Raw genomic sequence first — 23,482 nt, 5'->3', positions numbered from 1 at the left:
CTGGGGCACCTGGGTGTCTCTGGCGGTTGAGCATCCAACTCTTGATTTCAGCTCAGGCCATGATCTCAGGGTCCTGGGATTGAGGCCCCGGTCTGGCTCTGTGCTCAACGGGGAGTCTGCTTGAAATTCTCTCTCTCCCTCTCCCTCTGCCCCTCCCCCTGCTCTCTCTTCTCGCAAATAAATAAATCTTAGAAAAAAAGAGGGGTTGTGGTTTTTAACATTGGGAATGAAACTTTAACTTAAACCCTATTTTTTGGGACAGCATACACTTCCCATTTTCAGCAGGATCTTACAGCCTAAGTCCAAATATTTTCTGGAAGTGTACTCTCTGGACGGTCACGAGGGTGAGGGAGTCTGGCTGTGTAAGCTGCTGATTCCCAGGGGAGGGGTGTTGATTATAACTGATTCTTATAATGGCCATCAGTGGATCCCCTTTTGCCCCAGACCCTTTACCAGTATGTAAGGGTAACTAATGACTCCAATTTCTGAGGCTTTCCAGATTTTTGTAAGGGGAACCAGCTTGTTTCTTGTTGAATTTTCCTCCCAGCTGGCTTACATTTTAGCTTTTTCTATTTTTTAACTCACTTACTATTTGTCCTTTTAATTTCCCTCACCCCGAATTTTGTTGATGTCTCTCTTCTCCTGCCCTGTCTTCTTCTACTCCCTTTATCACGTATTCTCGACTTTTCAATTCCTCTGTTGTCATTATACTGGAGTTTCCAGAGAGATCAAGGTTAAGTTCATATTTAGCCATGTTTTAATTGGAATTCTTATTGCAGTAGGTCATGCATTTTATATTTTACTATTTTTAAATTGCTTTCCATGGTGCTGTACTGATTCACATTCCAGCTGGTAGTTGAAAATTTTTACTTCTTTAGATCCTCAGCAGCTTTGGATATTTTCTGAAATCTTTAATTTTGACCAATCTGTTGGGTGCAAAGTGCTACGTAATTGTTACTTTAATTAACGTTTCTCCGGCTACTGTTGTGGAAGTAGCTGTCAGATGATCATGAAGCCCGGGCATGCTGGGGGAGGCTCCTGGGTAACTAACTCCCTTTGGCTTCACCAAGCCCGTCGGTGAGCACGGAGGAAGGGCCTAGCTTTCATTTGCCCATTTTGCTTCCATCCGTGGGCAGAGAGGAAGCCCACTTGCCATTCTCATGGGGGTTGCCTACTCTTTAAGCCTCTGGTCTCTCTTTAAACATTCTCACTAAGATCTCCCTCATGTGGGTCCATTGTCCAGCTGTGGGGATGGGGACCAGAGGAGCCACGTTTCCATCTCCTGCTCTGCTCCATTAGGCTCCATGTCGTTTGTCTTTGAGGATAACTCCATTCCATGACAGTGGCTCTTGACATCCTATGTCAGTTCCATCATTGTCCAGTTATGAGAGCAGGGCTGGACACCTTGCAGGGCTAAGAGGTTTCTTTTTGTGTGTGAATTGCTTGTTTATATTCTTTGCTCATACTTCTATGAAGTTGTTTAAATGCCTTTGGACTTCATCTAACTTTTGGAAACATTTTAAACTTTGGTGTAATGAATCTTTCAGTCTTTCTTTCCCTTTATAATTCGTGTTTCTTTTTTCTTCTTTTTTTAATTTAATTTAATTTAATTATGTTATGTTAGTTACCATACAATACATCATTAGTTTTTGATGTAGTGATCCAAGATTCATTATTCTGTGTTGCATGATTTTAATTGCATGCGTATCTTGCTTGCCAGAAGCTTAACTCTCAATCACAAGGATTAGGTCTTTTCATCTTTATTCCCCAAATCTAGCATGGGCTAATGCTCATATGTCAAAAATTTTTCCAGACATTTTATCATAAGTTTATCCTAACTATGATTTCAGAAGGACTTTAAGGCTAATAGGGCATGAAATGAACAAAATTAAACTATATTTTGAATTCCTTTCTTTAATACTCAGTTACAGAGATATTATGACATTCAATTACATATTTTATTTCATTTTTTTTAGCCCAGCTATAAATCATGAATGTTCAAAAGAAAGTGAATGTTAGTTAGAACAAATATTAGTATACAAAAAATGGATGCACAAATATGCTAGTCTTCTGTGATACAGACCATCTTAAAAAAATGTGTTTATGTGTACATACACATGGCAATGGGCTAAATTTGATAATGGGATAAAATTTGGTTCCTCTCTGGTCATTAGCACAGAAAATTTAACTGATTTCAGCTACATTGTGTCAAACACCCCCACGCACCCACATCCTCTCCCCCACACATATACCCAAGTGAGGGAATTTTCCATTAGGTAAATTTGGAAAAATTTAAAATTTTCTGGTACAGAGCTTTTAAAAACCATCTCAAATAAGCTTCATCAAAATGTCTAATATTGACCTCACTGACAAGCACTCAGTGATAAAAGAGATTATCTTATTTATTGGGTACTTTTTCATTGTCTGTTTCTCCCACTTAATTTATCACTGTAATTCCAGCATTCTCAAGAGTGCCTAGCAATGAATGCATATGCATACAGAAGCAAGTGCTCATAGCAAGGTATTATTAAAGATGAGGAAGATATAAATTGATCCAGAATGATAGTTATTTAGTCAACAAGAAATGTCTCGAATGCATAGATGCTATAATCAGATAAAGCTAAGATTTCACTATTCTGGCAGCTAGGGACCAAGTGACATTTTTACAGTGAAAATGAAATACTAGTTGAAGAGGGATTAAGCCCCTTTGGAATTTGGGCAAGCCAAACCCAAATCACTGAACTTTTTCAATTACAGATCCAATAAGCAACTAGACACTGAATAGAATGGTGTCTGCAGACGTTGGTTCAGCCATGACCATGTCACCATAAGATTTGGGCCAAGGAGACACAGTGTCCTCAATCATACAATGGGTTCAGAAGACCTGTCCTGCCTTTTTACAGAACTGTTGTGAGAATCAAGTACAGTTATGTATATGTATATATATTGTACAATTGTACAATCAAGTACAGTTATGTATATGTATATCCTTATTCTTCAGTGATATTTGTAAGCAGTATGTCCTTATTACAATCAACACTGAAAACAAGAGTCTCCGTGGCAGGCATGGTGGTGGGCCACTTGGCTCTCCCTTGAAAGAGGAACTTGCTGATGAGTGGGTTATCTGACAGCCTTCCTCTGCAGCAGCTTCTGGATCTCCCCCAGCATCTGAAGGTTGTGTTTTCCCTGGGAGGCCTCTGGGAATGACTTACATGGTGTTGTGTGTACGAAGACCTAGTCATTTCTGCCTCACATGGGACTCTATTCTCTATGAGCAATCTTTGCTCTGGATCGTACCAGCGAGCTGGCCAGGACTCTCCCAGAGCTGCGTCTCAGCTGGATGGTTTTCTTACCCCCATCTCCCTCCTCTCTCTCTCTCCTCTCATAGGGAACCATGTCACAGCCCGAAGGCTCTCCCTGCCTAGTCTTATTGCTTCCCTTCACCCCTTATCTTTCTCAGGCATTACCTATAACAAATGTTTGCACTTCTAACTCCTGTCTTGGCATCTGAGTTCCAGAAGACCCAGCTAACATGGTCCCTCAAACCCTAATCGTCTAAAAAACAACCCCGTCAATATTTTGAATTGTATCTTTCTTTCCAGAGATTTTCATTATGGATAAGCATGGTGGGCTTTTTATTTTAAGATGGTTGATTTCTGCCTCCTTTTCCTCTTCCCATCATATCGGGTATTTGTGAATAAAACATTTTGAAAAACAAGCCTCAGAAATGCTAGCCACCAGCTGATGCTCATCGTTTTAACAACGCTAGTGCTTGAGGAGACTCAGACATTTCTTGAGCACACGGTGTTGAATAGCGTGAACAAGTGAATCAGAGGTCCCAGGCATCTCCCAATAGCTTTGTAGAGGGAGGCTCAGATTCTTCCTTCCCTAGAGCTGCGGCCTCTGCAGTCTTTTTCCACGCCGGCCTGGGTCTGCCCAAGTCCAGCTGAGAGTGACCAGCAACCACACTGCCTTCAGCTCTGAGCAGTACACCCCTTAGTAGCCAAGCCGCAGTTTAGACACGCTCGCCTCTTGGTCCCTATGTTGGCTCATGCAGGTGCACTGGAAGGGAGGCTCAGTGGGGTATCTGGAGCTCTCACTGACAAAGAGCTTCTTCATCAAAGGCTCCTGACCTGACTTAGAGGCATAATTTCCCACGGACCTTGGGAAAGCTGAGCCTGGACGGTTGTCCGGTTGGTAGGTAGACTCTCAGAGCTCCTCTCAGAGCACTCCTTGGCTGCTATTTTAGATGAGATAATCCTGAGCAAGGTTCCCATAGTCATCTCTTCCCTTCTAATTCTATTTTGATTTTACTTCTGCCTTAAAGCTACTCTTGCGTAAATATTCCATAAATTTCATGAATAGGCTTTGTTAACATTTGAAGTCATTTTGTAGATTGATTTCAACCAGAACTCACTCTCTCTTTTTTAAACTTACTCCACTAAAGAGTTTATTTATTTATATATTTCAGAGCGGGTAAATCTATTTTCAAATGGTGTCTCTCTCTTTAATTCAGCTTTTCAACCTGATGGTAAAATTCCACAGGGAAATGTACCTGGGAAGGTGTGCTTGGACAGAGCCAGGCAAAATGCGTAAAGATGGGGGCTCCCATCTTACATTGAGTGAGACCAGTAACCTCTTTGAACCTCTTATTCCTCATTTGTATTGTAGAATAGTAATAAAATAATATCCTCTTAGCTTTAGGAGGGGACAGTATCAGGAGGCATGCCATGTTCCTTCAAAGTAGCACTAATCTGAGGACACTTCTCTTCCTTTGAAGGGAAGTCCATAATTGTAATTAAAAAAAAAAAAGTTACTTTCACTCAGACTTAGGCTTACTCCCTTACTACGAATCTGCTGATTCCGTTTGTCTTAAAGCCACTCCAAACGGAGTCCTGGAGACTGGGCCCGTGGCCCTTTCACCCCTGGAGTAAAAGCATTTCTGATTTCTGTCTTCCAGGTGATATTTGCAAACACTCTCCTTTTCTGCTACATTCCTTCTCTACAGTTGAGTTTCCAGGATTACAAACAGATAGAACTTACATTCACCAACGTCTTCAGCATAAGGAATCTCAAAAACATTGTACCTTCACAGGTCCTACCGCTTCTGAAATAAAGGCAGGACCAGGTCCTAAGAAGAGCATAGGTTTGGGAGTCTCACGTAGACTTGTGTCGTGCTAGCTGCAAACATGTAAGCAAAGCTTCTCCTCACCTGTGTTTCTCACCTGGAAGCATGGCGACCACATTTATGGTTTTCTCTTTCGAAGATATTTTTTAAAAGCTCGCTTTTATTTTTGCTTCTTATCAATATTTCTTCTGTGGTTTGAACTTTCAAAACCGAGATCGATTTTCCAATTCCCATTATAGAATGTTTTCCTTTTCTCCGAAGTCAAAGAAGTGATCCCTCGAAGCCACAGAAAAATCGTCTTTGAAATAAATGAAAAGTGGGTAGAGGTCTTGGATCCAGTGAACTGCAGAGAAAACAAAACTCCCTACTACCAAGGTGAGAAGCACCTGCTAAGGGGGAGGGGCTGAGTCAGGCAGCATTGCTCCCTGTGGATTCCGGTTTTGTCTTTCCCGTCAATTAGTACGATGGGGAAATACTTGTAGTGTTCAATGATGTCTTCCACTGAATTAAACTTCTGAAACACAGAAAAGAAAGTTAATGAAAATTTAAATATCTTTTGTGTCAGTGGGTTAAAGCACAGAATAAGGTTTTTTTTTTTTTTTTTTGAATTGTGAAGGTGTGTCAGAAAGCGATTTTAAAAAAAGAAAGTGGAAAGCCAGCTCTTGAAAAGGATGAGTGATAAAAATATTAAGTTAACATGGGAGAGTAAGGTGGTTGGGGAGACCAAAAGTGAGCAGGTCAGGGCTCGACCTTCACTGAGTGAATTGGTGGGAAGGCCTGCAGTGAGCTCCCCTCCCGGAAACCCCTGTGTTCCAGGGAGTCCTGGGGTAATCAGAAGGAACAGAGTTGGCCACAAGGTGCTGGCAGTTCTTAGCCAATGTCACTTCCTTCCCTGGGTTTCCTGTGAAATAATGAGGTGACAGCAGATCTTTACTTTTATGTGTCTGGAGATGCACAGATGAAGGGCCGTGGCGATTGAATGGACGGTGAGATTATTTCAAGTTTGGGGAATCAGGACATGCTTTGCTGAAGATGCAGACTCAAAATGAGCTATACCTTCTGGGTGATTCTAGATAAAGGGACAAGAGGGTTTAAGGATTCTAAAAGCATGAACAAAGGCAGGTGTTGAGGACACAAGGGTCCAGACGGTGATTCTGATGAGCTGAGTTTGGATGTGTCCTCAAAGGAAATCCTGGAGGGTGAGTAGGAAGAGTTCACTCAGCTTGCCTTGCACACCTTAAGACAATGTTGATCCTCCTCGGCCTCAGCCCTGGGAGGTGAGCAGGGCAGGGGGAATGGCCTTCATGGAAGAGCTATGGAAACTGCAGCTCACAGACATGGCCTGACCTGCTTGGAGGTCACACAGCCAGGGGGCCACAACCAGGAATGCAACCTGGTTTTTCTGGACAGGAGTCCTCTGCTCTTGCCCTTCTACAGTGCCTACGGCTTGTGACCCTGGGTTCCAACAGACTAGGAGAGAGGACACAGCCTGAAGGGAGGGGGCCCTGGCAGGGAAGCCTTTGATGCTGCTCTAGTGTGATTCCTCCCTCTGCCCAGTGTGTCCCAGCACAGACGTATTTGCAGGCCTTCAGAATATCCAACAGGGAATGGAATTGTCATGGTGCCTGTCCTCGTGCAGATTACATTCTGGTTGGGACAGACGGAAAATAACTTCCTCTACAAGGAGGTAATTTCATTTAGGGATAACGTGCTCTGAAATTAATTAACTTGGAACTCAAGAACATCACCAGGCTACCCACGGACCTTCCCTTGGGGCTGCATGTGGCTACTGGGAGGGAACTCCTTTTCCTTGGGGGAGCACTGAGTTGAAAAGCTAGAGACCTGTAACCGCCATGGTGGAGGGTATGAAGACAAAGAGGCCACTGGAGGAGGGTGTGAAGACAAAGAGGCACCACACTGGGGGAAAGACTCCAGGAAAGAGTCAGGGAATGACTAATCTCCTGTCATGGACCAGTCCCTGGATCCACTCCATTCCTGCCCATCCTGAAGACTGAGTCCACAAGCTTCCCCATCGTTCCCACCCAAGCTCTTCTGACACAGATTCTGTCTTTTCACACTAAAACAGACCTGCTTGAATCTGTGACTTGCCCCTCTGCACCTGTTACTAGATCTGGTTTCAAGGACATAACCTATCTGTCCACCCCTAATAGGGATACGATAAATACTAGTTCCTACCTGATGCTAAGGTACGGTGGTTTCCCTTTTGTGCCATGGGGAAAGCAAGTGTTTTGTTAGAGAAGTCGTACGTGAAGGGCTTTTGGGGACCAAGTGCCTGAGTTCCGAACTAGGCTGTCCCACTCACTAGCTGTGTGACCTCGGGCAGGTTTCTCACACTCTCTGTTTCAGTTTCTCTATTTATGAACATGATGCTAAGTAATATCAGGACCCACCTCTGAGGGCCCTTGTGAGGATTAATTGAATTGACACATATTCAGCATTTAGAAGACAGCTTGTTATACAATGAGTGCTCAATAAATAAATGTCTCATTACCATGACCTCATCCCTTTTGGCTTTGCCAAGAACAAAGAGCAATGAAATCACTGGAGAAGTTTATAGATGATCACTGTACACCTTCAGGAAGGCTTTTTTTTTTTTTTTTTGTATTTCATTTCCAGTTATAAACTAGGAACAGAGTTTTCTTTCTCTTTTTCGATATTTGACAAAACTAAAAGTAATGAAAAGAAACTTCTCACGTGGAACTCTTCTGCAAAATTGGCTAACCCATGTGGCACAGAGGAAAGCCTCTTCGGTGATCTTCACCTTCAGAAGGAAAATGCTTGGTTCCTCTTCTCATTCCTGTTATCTTCAGGATGGTCTTGAAATAATGGGTTCAATATTAACTGTTTTAATAACCTACTCTGTGGATGCCATTTTACAGGAAATTGTAATCTTAATAAGTGGTAGGAAGCAAGCGAGGCAGGAGCGATAAATCATTACTGTCATTTCTGATTATGCCCTTCTAGTGATAGGCCCACAAATGATAAATAATTACCCTAAAGAGACTTTTAAAAAAATATTATAATGAAGCTCTTATTTTCATATTAAATGATTTTTCCAGGAGGGCAGCGAATGTCATCCGAATATTAGATCTTAAAATTTCTTTAAACCTTTTGTGTTCGCCCTACATACCAATGGTAGGCAATGACTTACTTGCCAGAAGGGTAAAGAAATCTGTTTGGGTGCATGCATAGGAGTGAAAGAAGAAAAGAGAGAAGCGGGCAGGGGAAATGAGAAGCTGTGAGCTCGTGGGTTCATTGTTTGTCTCTGCTTACTAGTCTTTAATGTTTATCAAGTAAATGTTTATCATAATTTTCAGTCACTTATCATAACCATTTGCAGGACAAGGAAAGGTCTGATGATGGAAATTGCTCCTTTCTATGAGCTTTCACAGAAACGTTGACACATGTGGTTTCTGAACTCGGACGCAGGTTAATGCCTGGCAGCAGGTGAATCTCTGCGGGTTACTAATGGCAGGTGCTTCTCGTGCCAGGGCTGGTGTTCTAGCAGCTGCTAAATATTTCCAGTCTCACCCCTGCTTAGGTGCATGCATCCATAGGCACAGATGAGCAGGGTAGTCCCTGGACGGCAGGGACTCTGTGTCCTCAGAATGGAGCATGAAGTCTAACATCGTGTAGGCATAAAATGAATGCTTGACCAATAACTTGGCCAAAGACATTTCTGATGTTTGAAGCCACCGAGTTTGTGGTGCTTTGTTATAGGCCCCAGGGAATGAGGACACTGGGTCTTTCCTAAATCTGAATTCAGACATGAGTTTCTAGCCACGTGGCTAAAAGGATGACCCAAATACCTAAAAACGCAGCAAAACGGACCTTCCCAGGCTTATTCTTGGCAGACGTGGGTGGGTTTGCTCGCCTTCTGTGCTTGGGGAGGTGTTGGCGTGCTCGCCTTCCGGGGGCCTCATCCAGGCATCCCCTGCCACCCCCATGTCCTGGAGTAGCTGCCCCTCACTTGTGCCTGGGTGCACAAACTCAGTGCAGAGGCTCTCGGGAATCATTTCCGGTGGAAACCCATCCTCACTAAGCACCTGCCTCTGTGTGTCTGAGCCTCTATGACTGTATTTACATCACCTCATCTGATAGGTGTCTCTGCGTTGGATGTGTGGTTAAATTCTCAAGTTTGCAAGGCAGCCAAAAAGCCCCACAAAATCAAAATCATCCTTGACAGCTCTGTGTCTCATTACCTTTCTCCTGCAGGGTCAAACTAAGATGCTATTTCTTTATTTAAGCCCCAGATGAAGTAGCTGGTGCTGGCTTGCACTCAGCAGAGCCTTACTGTATCAAATTCTCTCTCCCTTTTGTAAAGCTGGGAGCATCTTCCCTAGCCAAGCAGGTGCTCGCATGCCTGGTGAGGGGCGGGAGGGAGCTGAGAGCAAGCTACACTGTCCCACCCGCGCACCAGCGCCTGGCGCGTAAGGCAGGAAAATATACAGATGTAAAGTGTAATTTCTCACCCAGTGCCTGGTGCATAGTAAGCTTCACGAAAGTGTTAACTCTCTTTCACCCCCATTCTGGATGGTTTTCAAGCAGGCTGGCGATTATTTGCATTTGGTCACGATGTTATCCGAGACCATATGAGTATTTTTGCAGAATGAAAAATGAAGCCCAGCCTTGCTCTGTACCTGATGTTACTGGGGTCCTGTTACCTAACATTTGTGTCTCAGTGTCACTGTTAGTTGGAAATGTTGGTGACGCCGATGCTGCAGGGTTGCTAGGAAGGATGAAATCGATCAAGTTAATTAGTAATTGTTAACTGTGCAGGATAGGTCCTGTGCACAGCAAACATGCAGGTGTTAAATAGGAAAAAGGAGACTTGCTTGGGGGGGGGATAAAGCATGGGAGGAGAAAACTCCGGAATATCCAGAAAGGGTTTTCTTAAAATAGGCATTTGAATCCTTAAGGGGTCCTTGGTGACGATAATTAGAGCAGCTCACCTGGAAGCTGATGGTCTAATCTGGGCTGTCACAGATGGTAAGAGCTTCCCTCCTGAGGCGGGGAACTGGCTGACAATCTGATTAAACGCTATTGGGATGTCATCGCAGAGTAAGAGTCGCTGTCTCCTCTTTTATGAGAAGACCAAAGTGTGGCATGCAGGGGGGAAAAGCTGTGACCTCTTTAGGGCTGTGTCCTTGCTGGTAAAAGGGGCTCAGTAATGCATCCTTCCCTGAGGTTTTTTGAGGTCCAGGTAAGGGAGCAAATGACACAGCATTTTGCAGAAGCTCCGTGTGTCAGGGTGCATGATTTCCACTTGCTGTGTATCCTGAGCATTTAGAAATCATATACGGCTTTTTTTAAGGACATGAGCTGGAAGAAGCTAGAAAGGATAGAGGGGGACTGAGATGGAACTGTACCCGTTATTACAGTGACTTGGGAATAAGAATGAAAATATAATAACTCATATTTAACATGGGCTTGCTAAGTCTCAGGCTGGCTCGGAGTGCATTATGTTTGTTACGTCACTAATCCTCATCACAAAAAGGAAAATTGGCTACTTCCCTCTAGCTTTGCTATCATCCTCTCTTGGTATGGCTGCATTAAGCAGATTTATGTATTAATCTATCTATCCACTCATGCTCTCATCTATGCCCAGACTTTCCCAGGCTCTCGCAAAGGCCGGTGCCGACCACACCTCTCCAGCCATGAGCGATTCTCCGAAAGTGCTCGGGGTCAGACACTGGGTTTAAGCTGGAGTCTCCACGCAGCAGCTGTCGGGATTCTCACATACGCACGTACCCGATGCGCTTTGGCAGCCCTGGCCATGTTCTTCATTGTAATCTCTACTGAAGAACATTGAGGTCTGGAGATGCTAAATGAGAATTACTGAATTAGAGAAGTCCAGACAAGAAAAGAACATTACATTTGAAGAAATTAAAGCCCAGAGATGTTAAGTGACTGACCCGAGCTCACATACTTAGTAAATGGTGATGCAGAACTTGACCCCTACCCTTCCCTTCCAACCCCCTTCCTACTTTCCTTTCAAGAAGAGTTGAAGGAGTAGCTTCTCCTCACGCTCTCACTTTCTACTCGTGTGTCTCTAGCCATTTACATAACTTTCTGAGCCTCAGTTTCCCTATATCTAAGGTTGGAGCAGTTGTTATGTGAAGGAGTCATTGAGGGTTCATGTGAGGTGATGCAGAGAGACCAGGCCTACCATAAGCACATTCAGTGAAAATCAGTCCCCTTCCTCCTTTGTCTTTATGCAGTTCATGAATGCCTTAATTGATGGATTCTCTCACCTAGCTGCCTATCAGCAGGTCTGTACTGAGGATGGGCATGCTCAACATGGCACTGAATGCTGTGCTTGAGCTCACATTCAATTTGGAGACACAAACCTAAGGGTTCCTAATGCCAGCAGGTGTGGTGAGGAATGCCTGCCGTGGGAGTCTGGCGTGGGGGCAGGGAAGGAATGTGGTGTTAACACTAACTGGGGCTTCAGGGGAGACCTCCTGGGAGGCAGAACTTCGATGTGTCCCGCAGAATGACTTTCTTTTAATGGGCAGAGCCGCGTGGAGGGTGCACGGAATGGTCAGGATTGGCTGGGGCTCATGAGCTGAAGCGTGAGGTGGGCAGGGATGCTTGTAGAAGGGGCTGGAAGGGAATTAGTCTCCGCCTCCAGGGCGGCGCTCTTTTCTCCTCCCCCAGCAGTCATGGGGGTATGACAGATATCTCGGCCAGCATTCCCCTCCGCCCCCGCAACATCTCCCCTTGTTGTCTTTGGTCTGGAAAAGGGAAGCTGTCAGGTTATACCCACCTCATCTCCCCTCAGTCCTGTCCCCAGGGCAAACTGCTGATTCTTCTCCAGGAAACGGATTTTCACATTGTAGACTTTGTTCCCATAAAACACCACCAGCACGTAGGGTTCTGCCCTGGATTTCGTGGAACAGTCTCGGACCAAGAAAGTGCCGTCCTGAAGCAGAAGGGAGGATGGTCATCTCTCAGGCATACCAGCATCCCAACCCTGCCGACGTGGGTCGCAGTGACACTTGTGTGTGCCACGTTCCCACATGGCTTGCTCTTCGGCACACCAGTTCTGTGTGCAGTTTAATTCAGTGAGTATTTGAGGGTCAGCATTTGTAAGGGCCCTCGTTAATTTCTGAAGCGTGTACCAGTCAGATCAGGACACCCCCTTCTTCCAAATCTTCCACCATCCCCCACTGGCCTCAATGTCATGCCTACAACCACAGCATGATGTTCGTGGATAAATGCTCCAGCCTGTCTTGGGGTTTTGTTTCCCTCCTGTCTCCAGCCAAGCCACTGTTTCCCACCGTCTTGCTTCTGGGCTCTCAGGTTTCACACAGGCCACCTCATCTGCGGGGAGTAGCCCTCCACCTCCCCTCCTGGGGGTGCTACCTTCACCTGCCCATGTTCCCATATATCTTGTTCTGCCTGGTGCTCGGGTGTTATTCTAGAGACAGTGGGAGCCACTGCAGGCTTTAGCAGGAGAGGCTTTTAGCACAATACACGGAGACTCTGAGTGGGGAGATGTTAATATAGGGCTAGGGTCCCCCCAAAAAACATGGGGCTTCAGTCATTGATAGCAGCATGAGCAGACATGCGGGGGAGGGGCTCACATAGCCTCCGGTGAGGGGAAGGCAGGTGCAGGGGAAGAAGGAGGAGACAGAAGAGGGATTAGGAAGGAAACCCAGAAGCGTCAGTGTGACGGGAGCCAAGGGAGGAGATGGAGGGTTTCAACAGTGTGAGATGGCTTGAGGGCTGTGAAGAGGCCGACTGCAGGCATCAGGCCCACCCTGGGGAATAGCTCGCTGGAGGTCTGGTCATAAACGGCCAGGAAATGGAGCGATACTCCTGGATTCTCCTAAATAGAAACACACCTGCAAGGATGGTTGTGTGGCTACATTGTGTCTTTTATATGATGAAAAACACTGTAAAATCTGTAACTGTAATTGCATAGATTCTTGCATAGATGGTTATAAATGATCTATTAGAATAGATCTAATTAGATGTGTGCAGGACTTACTATTTTTTATAGATCGATATTATATATAATAATTTATAATTAATTGTTACATATAATTATCTCCATATAGACTATATTTTATATCTATATATCTATATAACTATTATGCATAACTAATATTTACAGTTATAGATATAGATAATAATGGTTATAATACAATAATACTATAAATATATTAAGTTTATAAATAAGACTAAGAAACTGTAGTGACGTGGTAATTCTGGTAGCTAAGGTTTATTGAGACGTGCTCTCAAGACGCTAAGCATTTTAGAGGCACCTGGGTGGCTCACTTGGTTAAGTGTTTGCCTTTGGCTCAGGTCATGATCTCAGGGTCCTGGGATCGAACCCCTCATTAGGCTCCCTGCTGAATGGGGAGTCTGCTTCCCCCCCTTCCCTCCCTCCTGCTTGTGCTCTCTATCTCAAATAAATACAATCTTTAAAAAAAGATGCTAAGCATTTTACACACATTATTTCATGTGATGTTTACATAAAATTTGAGAAATTATTTTATCCCCATTTTACAGGTAAGGGAAGTAGGGTCTGATTGCTTAAGTGAATCCACTAACGCAACACAGCTAGTTAGTAGATTACCTAAAAGTCAAGCCCAAGTTCTTGCCCTTTAAATATATCAGCCTCTGAGTACATAAAATGGGATTGAGGAATTTTCTGGAACTTGTTCTACCTGAAACATTTAGCCGTAATTGAAGCCTTAAGATTCAAGCACAGAACAGTGCCCGAGATCAGAAAGGGAGAGGACGCCAAGACACGGAACCAATTTTTGGATTTATCATCTTAACCTCTGCAATGAGTTTGTCATCACGAATCTGGGCGATCCTGCAATTTAAATGAAATTGTATTTCCTTAATTGGAAACATGTTTTGACAAAACTGAGACAAACAGAATAGGAAAAGATGAAGTCATGCCACTGAGATGCTGTTTTCTCAGTGCTTTTGTGGGAGGAGACAGAAACAGGCGCAGAGAGCGGTGGCAAAAGGAGTCTTGACTGAGTGCCAAAATGTTGCTGGAAGGACGTTATGGGATATATACATTGCTCTAGAATTCTAGCACCATCCCCACAGCGGCTCCGCGAAGCAGGTCTGCTAAGAGTAATTTCTGTGTTAGCAAACGGGCTCAGAGAGTGCCGTGGCTCATTGGCTACTGATTAACCAGGAGTAGGAGGCAAGGTTGGAGCTGGTTCCGTGCTCCCCCATCTACGCGGAGAGGTCAGCTCGGGTGGGATTCCCTGGGGAGGGGGCAGGAAAGGTCCTGTCGGCAAGGCATCAGCTACCCACCTACGGCTCCCCGCTGGAATGTAAAGAACTGTGATGGCTACTAGAGGCAGTTGTGGTTTTGTAAAAAGAGCCCTGATCTTGAATATACGTTCTGCCACTTTTTCCACTTTTTCCTCTTGATGACCTAGACCTTGATTTAGCCTCAGGTTCCTCATCTAGAGAATGAGATCGTTCCATTGACTTCTAATATGTTCAAGATACTTTGTTAGCAACTGTATTAATTTCCTACTGCTGCTGGAACAAACCACCATGAATTTCGTGGACTAAAATGCAGATTTATTCTCCTGTGGTTCTGGAGACTGAGTTCTGATATGGGTTTGACTGGGCTAAAATCAAGCGGTCACAGGGCTGGGTTCCTTCTGGAGGCCCTTGGGAAGAATGCATTTCCTTGCCTTTTTTGTCTTCTAGAGGCCGCCAGCAGTCCTTGACTTATGGCCCCCATGTCTGACTGACATTCCTGCCTTCCTCTTATAAGGATTCTTGTGATTACATTGAATCCACTCAGATAATACAAGATACTGTCCCCATCTCAAGATTCTTAATTTAATCACATATGCAAAGCCCTTTTTCCAAGTAAGGTGGTATATTTACAAGGTCTGGGGATTAGGATATGGGTTTCTTGTCAGGGGGCATTATTCAATTTACCCTAGAAACTTACATATAATTTATCTTATTTAATTTCACAATATCAATTCTGAGAGCTACATTTTATTAAAATTTATTGGGGACCTACCATTTATCCACCCATTTACTAATTAACTCACTCATCCATTTTTGTATCTCTTCATTCAACAATAAACATTGCACTGGTTAGTTGAGGAGCGGTTTTGATGCCCCAACAGTCTTGAGAACCTTTCTATCACTTCTGAGGGATTTCTCACAGCCTAGTAGAGCTCTCTGCTCATAGTAGAATAGTTATTTAATAACTATTTGCTATTTGTTATGGTGGTTCTAGTAGTCATTTGATCTGATCCCAAGTATTTCACTTCTTTTCTCCTTTTGGTCATATGGTAGGTTTGTCCTTCCCCACCCCCTTGGGAGTTAGGCCTGGCCATGTGAATCACTTTGGCCAATGAAGTGTGAGCAGAGATGAGTGTTACTTTTGAGAGCATGTGGTAAGAGCCAGTGTGTGACTGGAGGTGAGCACACACGGAGACGCGGTCTCCACCAGCACCCAAACCTTTCTAGCCCATGGAGCTCAAGCAAGAAAGTTTTGCTATGCTAAGCAACTGAGATCTTGGGGTAGTTACTACAGAAACCTATCATACCCTGACTATGACAGCATTCATGATCCCTGCACCTTTCCTGAAGACAGGAGACATGAAGACCTGCCTGTACTGTGGGCAGACCTTTAGTAATGAGATGACCTTGGAAGAAAGCAGAAGGAAGGCATCTTCCATGGTGACCTCCATTCAGACCTCAGCTTCCACATCTGATCTCCAAAATAGTTCCTTAGGGTTGATTTTACTGTTTTCATTTAATCAATAAAGAAACCTAAACTTAAAGATATTTTTTAAATTCAATTAACCATCATTAGTTTCAGATGTAGGGTTCAGTAATTCATCAGTTGCATATAATACCCAGTGCTCATCACGACACATGCCCTCCTTAAAGATATTTTGGAAAGAGCAAGTCACATGATCCATAGTGACACAACCAAGTCCCCCTTTTAATGACTACCTCCTGAGCACTGAGAGATACAGGCTGGTGTGTCAAAGCACACTGCTTGGTACGTGCCGGGGGACCTACGGGCAGAAAACCGTAAGACGGCTGCAGACAGGGTGAGATGGGCCCTCTAGAAGGCGTTACCTTGTTCTCCTTCCTTAATGCCTCTTCTACTGCCTTGCGGCTGTGTTCTCCGATGTACCAGTCATTCTGCTGAACATCCTGTGGTGCAGGTAAGTGATGAATATTTTAGGGTCAAAAAGAAGTACTAACTTTATTTATTTATTTATTTATTTATTTATTTTTTAAAAAGATTTTATTTATTTATTTGAGACAGAGAGAATGAGATACAGAGAGCATGAGAGGGAGGAGGGTCAGAGGGAGAAGCAGACTCCCTGCTGAGCAGGGAGCCTGATGCGGGACTCGATCCCGGGACTCCAGGATCATGACCTGAGCCGAAGGCAGTCGCTTAACCAACTGAGCCACCCAGGCGCCCCAAGAAGTACTAACTTTAATCAATTAATTAACGAAAGTGTGCTTTTGTTCTACTAGGGGTCACACCACAGTTTGATTTATAGCAAATACGCAGTATAAAAATTCCATCCCTGGATCTGGAAATGGACACAGGAAAAGCAACTGCAGCTTAGGGATTATAGGAAACTGGCATGACAGAGTCCATCTGTCATTGAAAGTAACCAGAAATTTCACTCCCATCTGTTGAGAAAGGCCCTTTGGCACCACGCTCAAAATGGGTAATAAACCTTCTATCTACCAGTGCTTTCTGAATCTGCACCCGCTGAAGCTAAGGTGGGAGGTGTATTGTTTGTGAAGCCAGTGTGGCCCTAGTCCTTGCAAAACCAGCAGGGGAGGAAGAGGTGCAGATCAAGAGCATCTTTATAGCTCTTGCGTGAAGTCGCATGTGGTGGAACTGGGATTCGAACCCTGGTCTGTCTGTCTTTCTCCCTGATACCCTGTTATACCAATTGATTTATTTTGATGATAAAATCCACCATAACAGAAGAAAGGGCAGTCAGGGAGATGTACCATGAATCTACAGTTCCTTTACGATTCCAAGGATGATAACATTAAACAATCCCTTACGTGAGTCCAACCTCTCCAAGGCCATTCTTCATTCATTATCCAGTCCACCCCCATAATAATCCTGTGAGGTTGGCATGTCAGGACAGTGCAGGCTCAGGGAGTCAGCATCTGTCACGTGACTGGCAAGAGCTAGGTATGGGACAGCAGGTCTTTGTTCTCTCCATCTGAGTCTCTGGTCTTCCCAGCACATACCTGATCCTTCTAGCAGTGGGTACACCACCAAGCATATGTGAGTGCCATTGGGAGAGGCATGAGCTAGCGCCAGCCTAAGTCTGCAACCTCACTGGCTGCAGTCTGAGGACGTGGGTCCGGCCAGCCAGATGTGCTTGCTGTTCTCTGGACATGCATAGCTTCAGGGCTTGGCATGAGCTAGCCCTGCTGCCTAGAAACCCCCTCACACTTCACCCTTTCCTTCCGCCTGGCTCTGCTACTATCTTCCATCCAGTTGGGGATCAGAGTCATCTCTTATTTAACACCCCCTTTGGAATAAATTCCTCTACCTAGTCCATAACCCCTTGGGAAGGTCCAGAGACAGGACCAGCTCTGCTCTATTCCTGCAAAGCCATGGAACAGGCTCCAGAAACAAAGGGGCCTTAGAGCCCCATCCCCCTCAGAAGTGGGAGCTCTCAGAGCTCAGAGTGATCTGCTGCTTCTGGAGGGTCTCTCAGATAGTCTAGGGGCTTGGCCGGGCTCAGTCATGGTGCATTTCAGCTATTCTGACTTTATTTACTTGTTCAAACTGGAAGACGCTTAGAGATTTTATAGTCCTGTGTTTCTCCAGGTGTGGTCATGAGTGCCGGCAGGTGAGTTTAGGTGGCACTCAGATACAGCATTAAATAACTCTGAATTGCTTGGGGGAGAAATAGCTCCCTTTCAGTTCTCTGTCTAGCCCTTTGAATAATTCAAGAGGAATGTTTCATTTTTGTTCTAGTATGTTCCTCATAACTCTCTGGCATTTTTTTTTTTTTATTTGAAGAGAGAGACACAGTGAGAGAGGGAACACAAGCAGGGGGAGTGGCAGAGGGAGAAGCAGGCTTCCCGCCGAGCAGGGAGCCCGATGCGGGGCTCGATCCCAGGACCCTGGGATCATGACCTGAGCCGAAGGCAGACGCTTAACGACTGAGCCACCCAGGCGCCCCACTCTCTGGCATTTTTAATCTCTCCTGCAATCCTTATGCTGAAAGCCATTAGTGAATGGTGGGATCTTGCTACAGTTTAATGGCCTTGTTTTGTTTGAGCTTAAGCAACTTAAAAATGTGGTAAAATAGACACAACATAAGATTTACCATTTAAGCCATTTTAAGTGTATAATGCAGTGACATTGAGTACATTTTCATGGTTTTGCAACCATCACCACTGTCCATCTCCAACACTTTGTCATCATCCCAAACTGAAATTATATATATAAAATCCCTGCATGAGCATTTGGATTGTTTGCACATCTTGGCCTTATTGTGAGAAATGCTGCTGTGAACATGGGTGTACAAATACCTGTCTGAGTCCCTGCCTTCAATTCTTTGGGGCACATATGCTCAGAAGTGGATTGTTGCAATTCGTTTTAAGGTTACTTCCTATCTATGGCATGTAATACCGGCTTTCTCTTTCGAACAGTGGTACAAAGTGAAAAAAAAGAGTCAAAGAATATTAATAAGTAAACATTATTATTGATAGTACATGGGTAGGTCACAGATCATAAGGTGCACTGAAATTGTTGACATCAGGGAACTCCTGATCTAGTGCAAGCTTCTCCCATGCCTGTGAGGGATCCAGGCTCTGGGAGGGGCGTGATTTTGGAGAGACACCTGGTTAGAACTCAGGGATTTCTGTGCTCATGAAGAAGATGACAGAGGGAAAGGAATCCAGGTACACAAAAAGGAACAATAGCAGAAGTATGTGCAAAAGTTTCCCAAAGTCTAACTTAAGGGTATGTGACCTCTTTTAGAATTAAGGTAGAAATTAATATAAGGACAGCAAAAGACTTTTAGGATACTGCAGGGATTATAGGACTGGACCAGAGATATCTTATATGCTCTGCTTCTACTTAAAATGCTTTGCAAGCTCCACAGCAGGACCCCACGCATATGAGGATATGGAATGGAGACCCAGAAGAAGCATATTCCTCTGTGCCTTATAGTGAAAGACTTTAATAAGCAATGTTATAAGGTAATGGAGGGAAGGGCATTGAAACTACAAAGGAAGTTTTGACACCCACCCTCCCCCATAGTAAATATAAGTGCAACATGATCCAAGAAGATCATAGGGATGGTGAATATTTTAGAAAGAGATGAGGAAATAGATGAAGGACAAACAGGAGTACATCTGTTATCCATTAGCATCTCTCCCTTCTCTATATCTCTTCTGGGGCAGAGACCATATCCTCTAGCATGTTTTGTGGCATATAATAAGTGCTCAATAAATAGCTGTTGGACTGTTCCAATGAAATGAGTATGTGATAGGTGGATCTTTTATTGACAAAAGAATTGCAATATATAAATCCTTGTTAGTCTTGAAAGATTAGTGAACAGCTAGTGAATATAAAACACAGGCCTTGATATCTCTATTTTTTTGATTAATTAATGCCACTTGGAGAATCTGAGAATATGCAAATTAAAGACTGGTAAAAGACTGGTAAAAGACCTATACAAGATGTAGCAAAACACTGTAAAGTATATTAAAAACCAGTAATATATAGCCAGGAGGGGAAAAAACAAAGCCAATCATGATGATCTCCTTCTAAGCATTGTTCAATAAAGCTCTCTGTCGATGCTAAGTTCATCCAGAAAGACACTGAAGAGAAGCATTTGTTTTACCTTTGCATCAGACCTCGCAGGGAAAGGTTTTCTCCAGCTTGTGTTTTTATAGTGAAGCAAATTTTCCTGAGGGCTGAAGCGGGCTGGAGACTGACATCTCTGAGGAGGATGAAACTGCATGCTTTCTTTATGATCTGGGGAAAAGGAAATTCACATATAAATATGATTTTGTTACTGTTTCAGATTACCTCCCTCCAACAAGGAGCTGGAACTCATCACTCCTTCCTGTGTCTGGGGCAACCTTCTTGGTCTACACTACTGTGCTCTCATTCTGGACAGCAATCTCCTCTGGATTGTTCTCTTGCTTCAGCTTTTGCCCCTTTCTCTCTAGGGCATCTGGAGTAATCTTAACAAAAAGTAATTCTGACTTTGTTATTCCACCTGGTAAAAATCCTTCCATGATTTCCTTTATACCTGAAAGAAAATCCAAATGTTTTACTTCTGTCAATAAGGCCTGGAATAATTTTATCTATCTATCCATCCATCCATCCATCCATCCCACATCGTCTGCTCTGTTCTGGTCATAATGAACTCTGTTCAGTTTCTTAAACAAGCCAAGCCTGTTCTCAACTCAGAACACACTACTTTTTTAACTTGAAAGAATTACTTTTTGTTTTAATGGAGTATCACTTCTTTTAACCTAAAAGAATGACTAACAGATAAATTATGGCTATTCAGACTTGGGCAGTTGGCAGATATTTTATTAAAAATGAACCAAGTAAGCCTGTCACTTTATGGAAAACAACTGGCAGTATTTGTTGCCAGTTATAAAATTAGATTTTTCTAGTGCAAACTAGAATTTGGAAAAACTTTTATCTACCACCGTTACATAACAACACACTTTTCTGATGAGACTGGTGGTGTTATTTGCAAATGTAATTAAAAAAATATTATAAAATGTATTAACATTGGAAAGATCTGCTCAGGTCTGTGAATAATATTCCAAGTGACCAATGCATGAAATTACAAAATCATGCCTGGTTAGAAGATTCTTTAAAAGAACAAGATAGACCAATGGACTTAAAGTAACAGAATACAGAAAGTTCATTGAAAGCGTTTAGTGTTCACATGGAACCTAAACTTTAAGATACTACCACTTGTCAAGTTTTGACATGGTGTTTTCTCTTTATATTCAATGAAAATAGCATATTTCCACTGCATGCCATTCTCATAAATACTAATAAAGGATGAAATCAAGGCCACAAGGAAGGAGTGAAGTGTTAAGAGAAATACTAAGCAAAGATATTTGTAAATATGATAGTAATTTTAAGCAAGGATTAACTGTATAAAAATCATAAAGCCTTGAGAGTATGAAAACAATATCAAAGTAGAATACTGGACAGTAATAATATAACATGGAAGAAAGGTGATTAGTATAAAGCCAGAATTATAAGCTATAGAGTCTTAATTCAGTCTAAAAATATAACTAAAATTATAGTCCTGGTTAGTAGCTGAGTAAGAACTTTGAAAGAGTGGGATACTTGTGACAGTTAGCTTTGAAACACAATACTGATAGCAAATATTTACACGCTAGTTACTGTAGCATTTAGGTTTTATGTTTTTATTCTGCTTCTTGTCATAAAAAAGTTGAATTCTTCTCTAAGTTTACTAAGAAGAACAGAGTACTCCTGAAACATTTTACATTCTAATTTAAAGGTTCCAAGGATTGTGGGTTTTAATGTGGAGCCTAAGAATGTTTGTTCTAGGGAATTACGTGTACGAAAACATTTGTTGGAAAATGTTTGCTTGAAGTTTAAATCACATTCATCATAGTAAGTTAATTTCACCCACCAATTTATGACCTTAAAAATAGGAATTATGCTAAAGACATCTCTGATTTTCAAATTTATAAGTAAAGGAGCTCAATTTTCAAATAGTGCAGAATCCATACCATCAGAATTAGGGCATTCTGAGTTTCTTCTATTGCTTGGGAAGAGGATATGAACCTCAGATTCTTAAAATTCAAGCATGCTTTTATTTAAAATGTTAAAGGTCATGAATGGGTGAATAGAATTGGAATGTATAACTTCCAAGGGAGAGAAAGAAAGGGGAGTTAGGAGATGAACCCACTATCTGGCAGGAAAAGAAATAGTCCAAAAAAGTAGGGCAAATAGGAGTCACAGAGTAATATAAAAACTGATCTAAAATATTAGTAATCACAATAAATGTCAAAAGTTTAAGCTAAGCATTGAAAAACTAGGTGCAGACTAGTTTAAAAGTTCCAGTTATGTGCAAGTATAATGACACCTAAATATAATGACAAAGTGGTCACTAATGGGAGGATGGAGACTATATACTAGGCAAATCCTAACCAAAAAGCTAAAAGAGCTCTTGTAGTATTTCCAAAAATACTTTAAAAACTTTATTTTAAATTATAGTGGAGCGGTACATAGAGACTTATTACGGAAATGGCCATCGCTATCTTTTCAACATGGATCGAAGCTGTAAGAGTGTACTTGAGAAAAGAAAATAACCATTATCAGCATTGTCTATCACTTGGTTCGTGTAGTTTGCATAACAGTGTTCAGTGATTATGAATTTTTCATTATATTGTGGCAACTGATTTATTATATTTCAACTCTGAGTGCCTTGCTTGAATATTTCAAGAGTCTGACTTGAAAAAGAGCATTTGGGAACAGCTATATGCATTTGTAGTCTATGCAGAGAATGAGTTAGATAGAACAAAACAACAAACAGAGCAACTTTGCTGTGCTGTTTTCCCCTGAAGGCCCTTTGGATCTTTGTTTAATGAGTGAATGAAATTCTGAGCATATAATCCACTACAAATATTTAACTGATTTTGTTCTAGAATAATGGCAGCTGATCTTTGGAAATTATATATATATATTACATATTACAATATTAAATATATATTATATATTATATATACACACACATTTATATGTATACACATACACATATATACATATATAAATATATATATACACACACACATATATATATATATTTTACATGAAACTGCATTTTAGTTTTATAACCCCATGAAATAGGACTCTCCTACTTGGAGAACAGAGGGCCACATTAATGAAGAGATTGACACAGAGTAAGTAGAAGAACATTGTGGGGAGGACACTGCGTAGGTGGTCAATAAAATTTGAGGCAGGGCAGCCTAATAAAAAAGGCATGGGTTGTAGAATCATATTGATATCAATAATTACTAATATTTCAAAATTCTTCCGTATATAAAGCTGTTAGCATGGTGTTTGACCTGACTGATCACTCAAAAAACACCACTGCTTATGTTAATAAGAGAAACACAGTTTTAGACTCTTCTTTTGTAAGTTATATAAAAGCATTTTATTTTAAGCAGGTATCCATACATATTTGTTGGTAAATTTTAATTTACTCTTACACACAATTTAAAAATTAATTTTATAAGAGCCATATCTTTTTTTTTATTCTTATGTTAATCCCCATACATTACATCATTAGTTTTAGATGAAGTGTT

At 42.4% G+C, this 23,482-nt stretch overlaps 1 protein-coding gene across 1 annotated transcript in view; it reads right to left on the bottom strand.

Moving 5' to 3' along the window:
- Nucleotides 1-1,984: 1,984 nt before the first annotated feature.
- Nucleotides 1,985-23,482, bottom strand: part of CLNK (cytokine dependent hematopoietic cell linker) — an 86,745-nt gene continuing 65,247 nt past the window's right edge. Inside the window, exons 15-18 of the mRNA XM_006745117.2 lie at nt 20,014-20,147; nt 16,247-16,324; nt 11,919-12,074; nt 1,985-5,642 (exon numbers count right to left, since the gene is read on the bottom strand). Coding sequence (XP_006745180.1) covers nt 5,496-5,642; nt 11,919-12,074; nt 16,247-16,324; nt 20,014-20,147 — 515 coding nt within the window. The 3' untranslated portion in view covers nt 1,985-5,495. The remainder of the gene's footprint in view (nt 5,643-11,918; nt 12,075-16,246; nt 16,325-20,013; nt 20,148-23,482) is intronic.

This window comes from Leptonychotes weddellii, chromosome 2 (assembly GCF_054177405.1).
Source record: "Leptonychotes weddellii isolate Sample4059 chromosome 2, ASM5417740v2, whole genome shotgun sequence".
Taxonomy (NCBI): Eukaryota; Metazoa; Chordata; class Mammalia; order Carnivora; family Phocidae; genus Leptonychotes; species Leptonychotes weddellii.
This window is presented reverse-complemented; position numbering and strand designations above follow the sequence as displayed.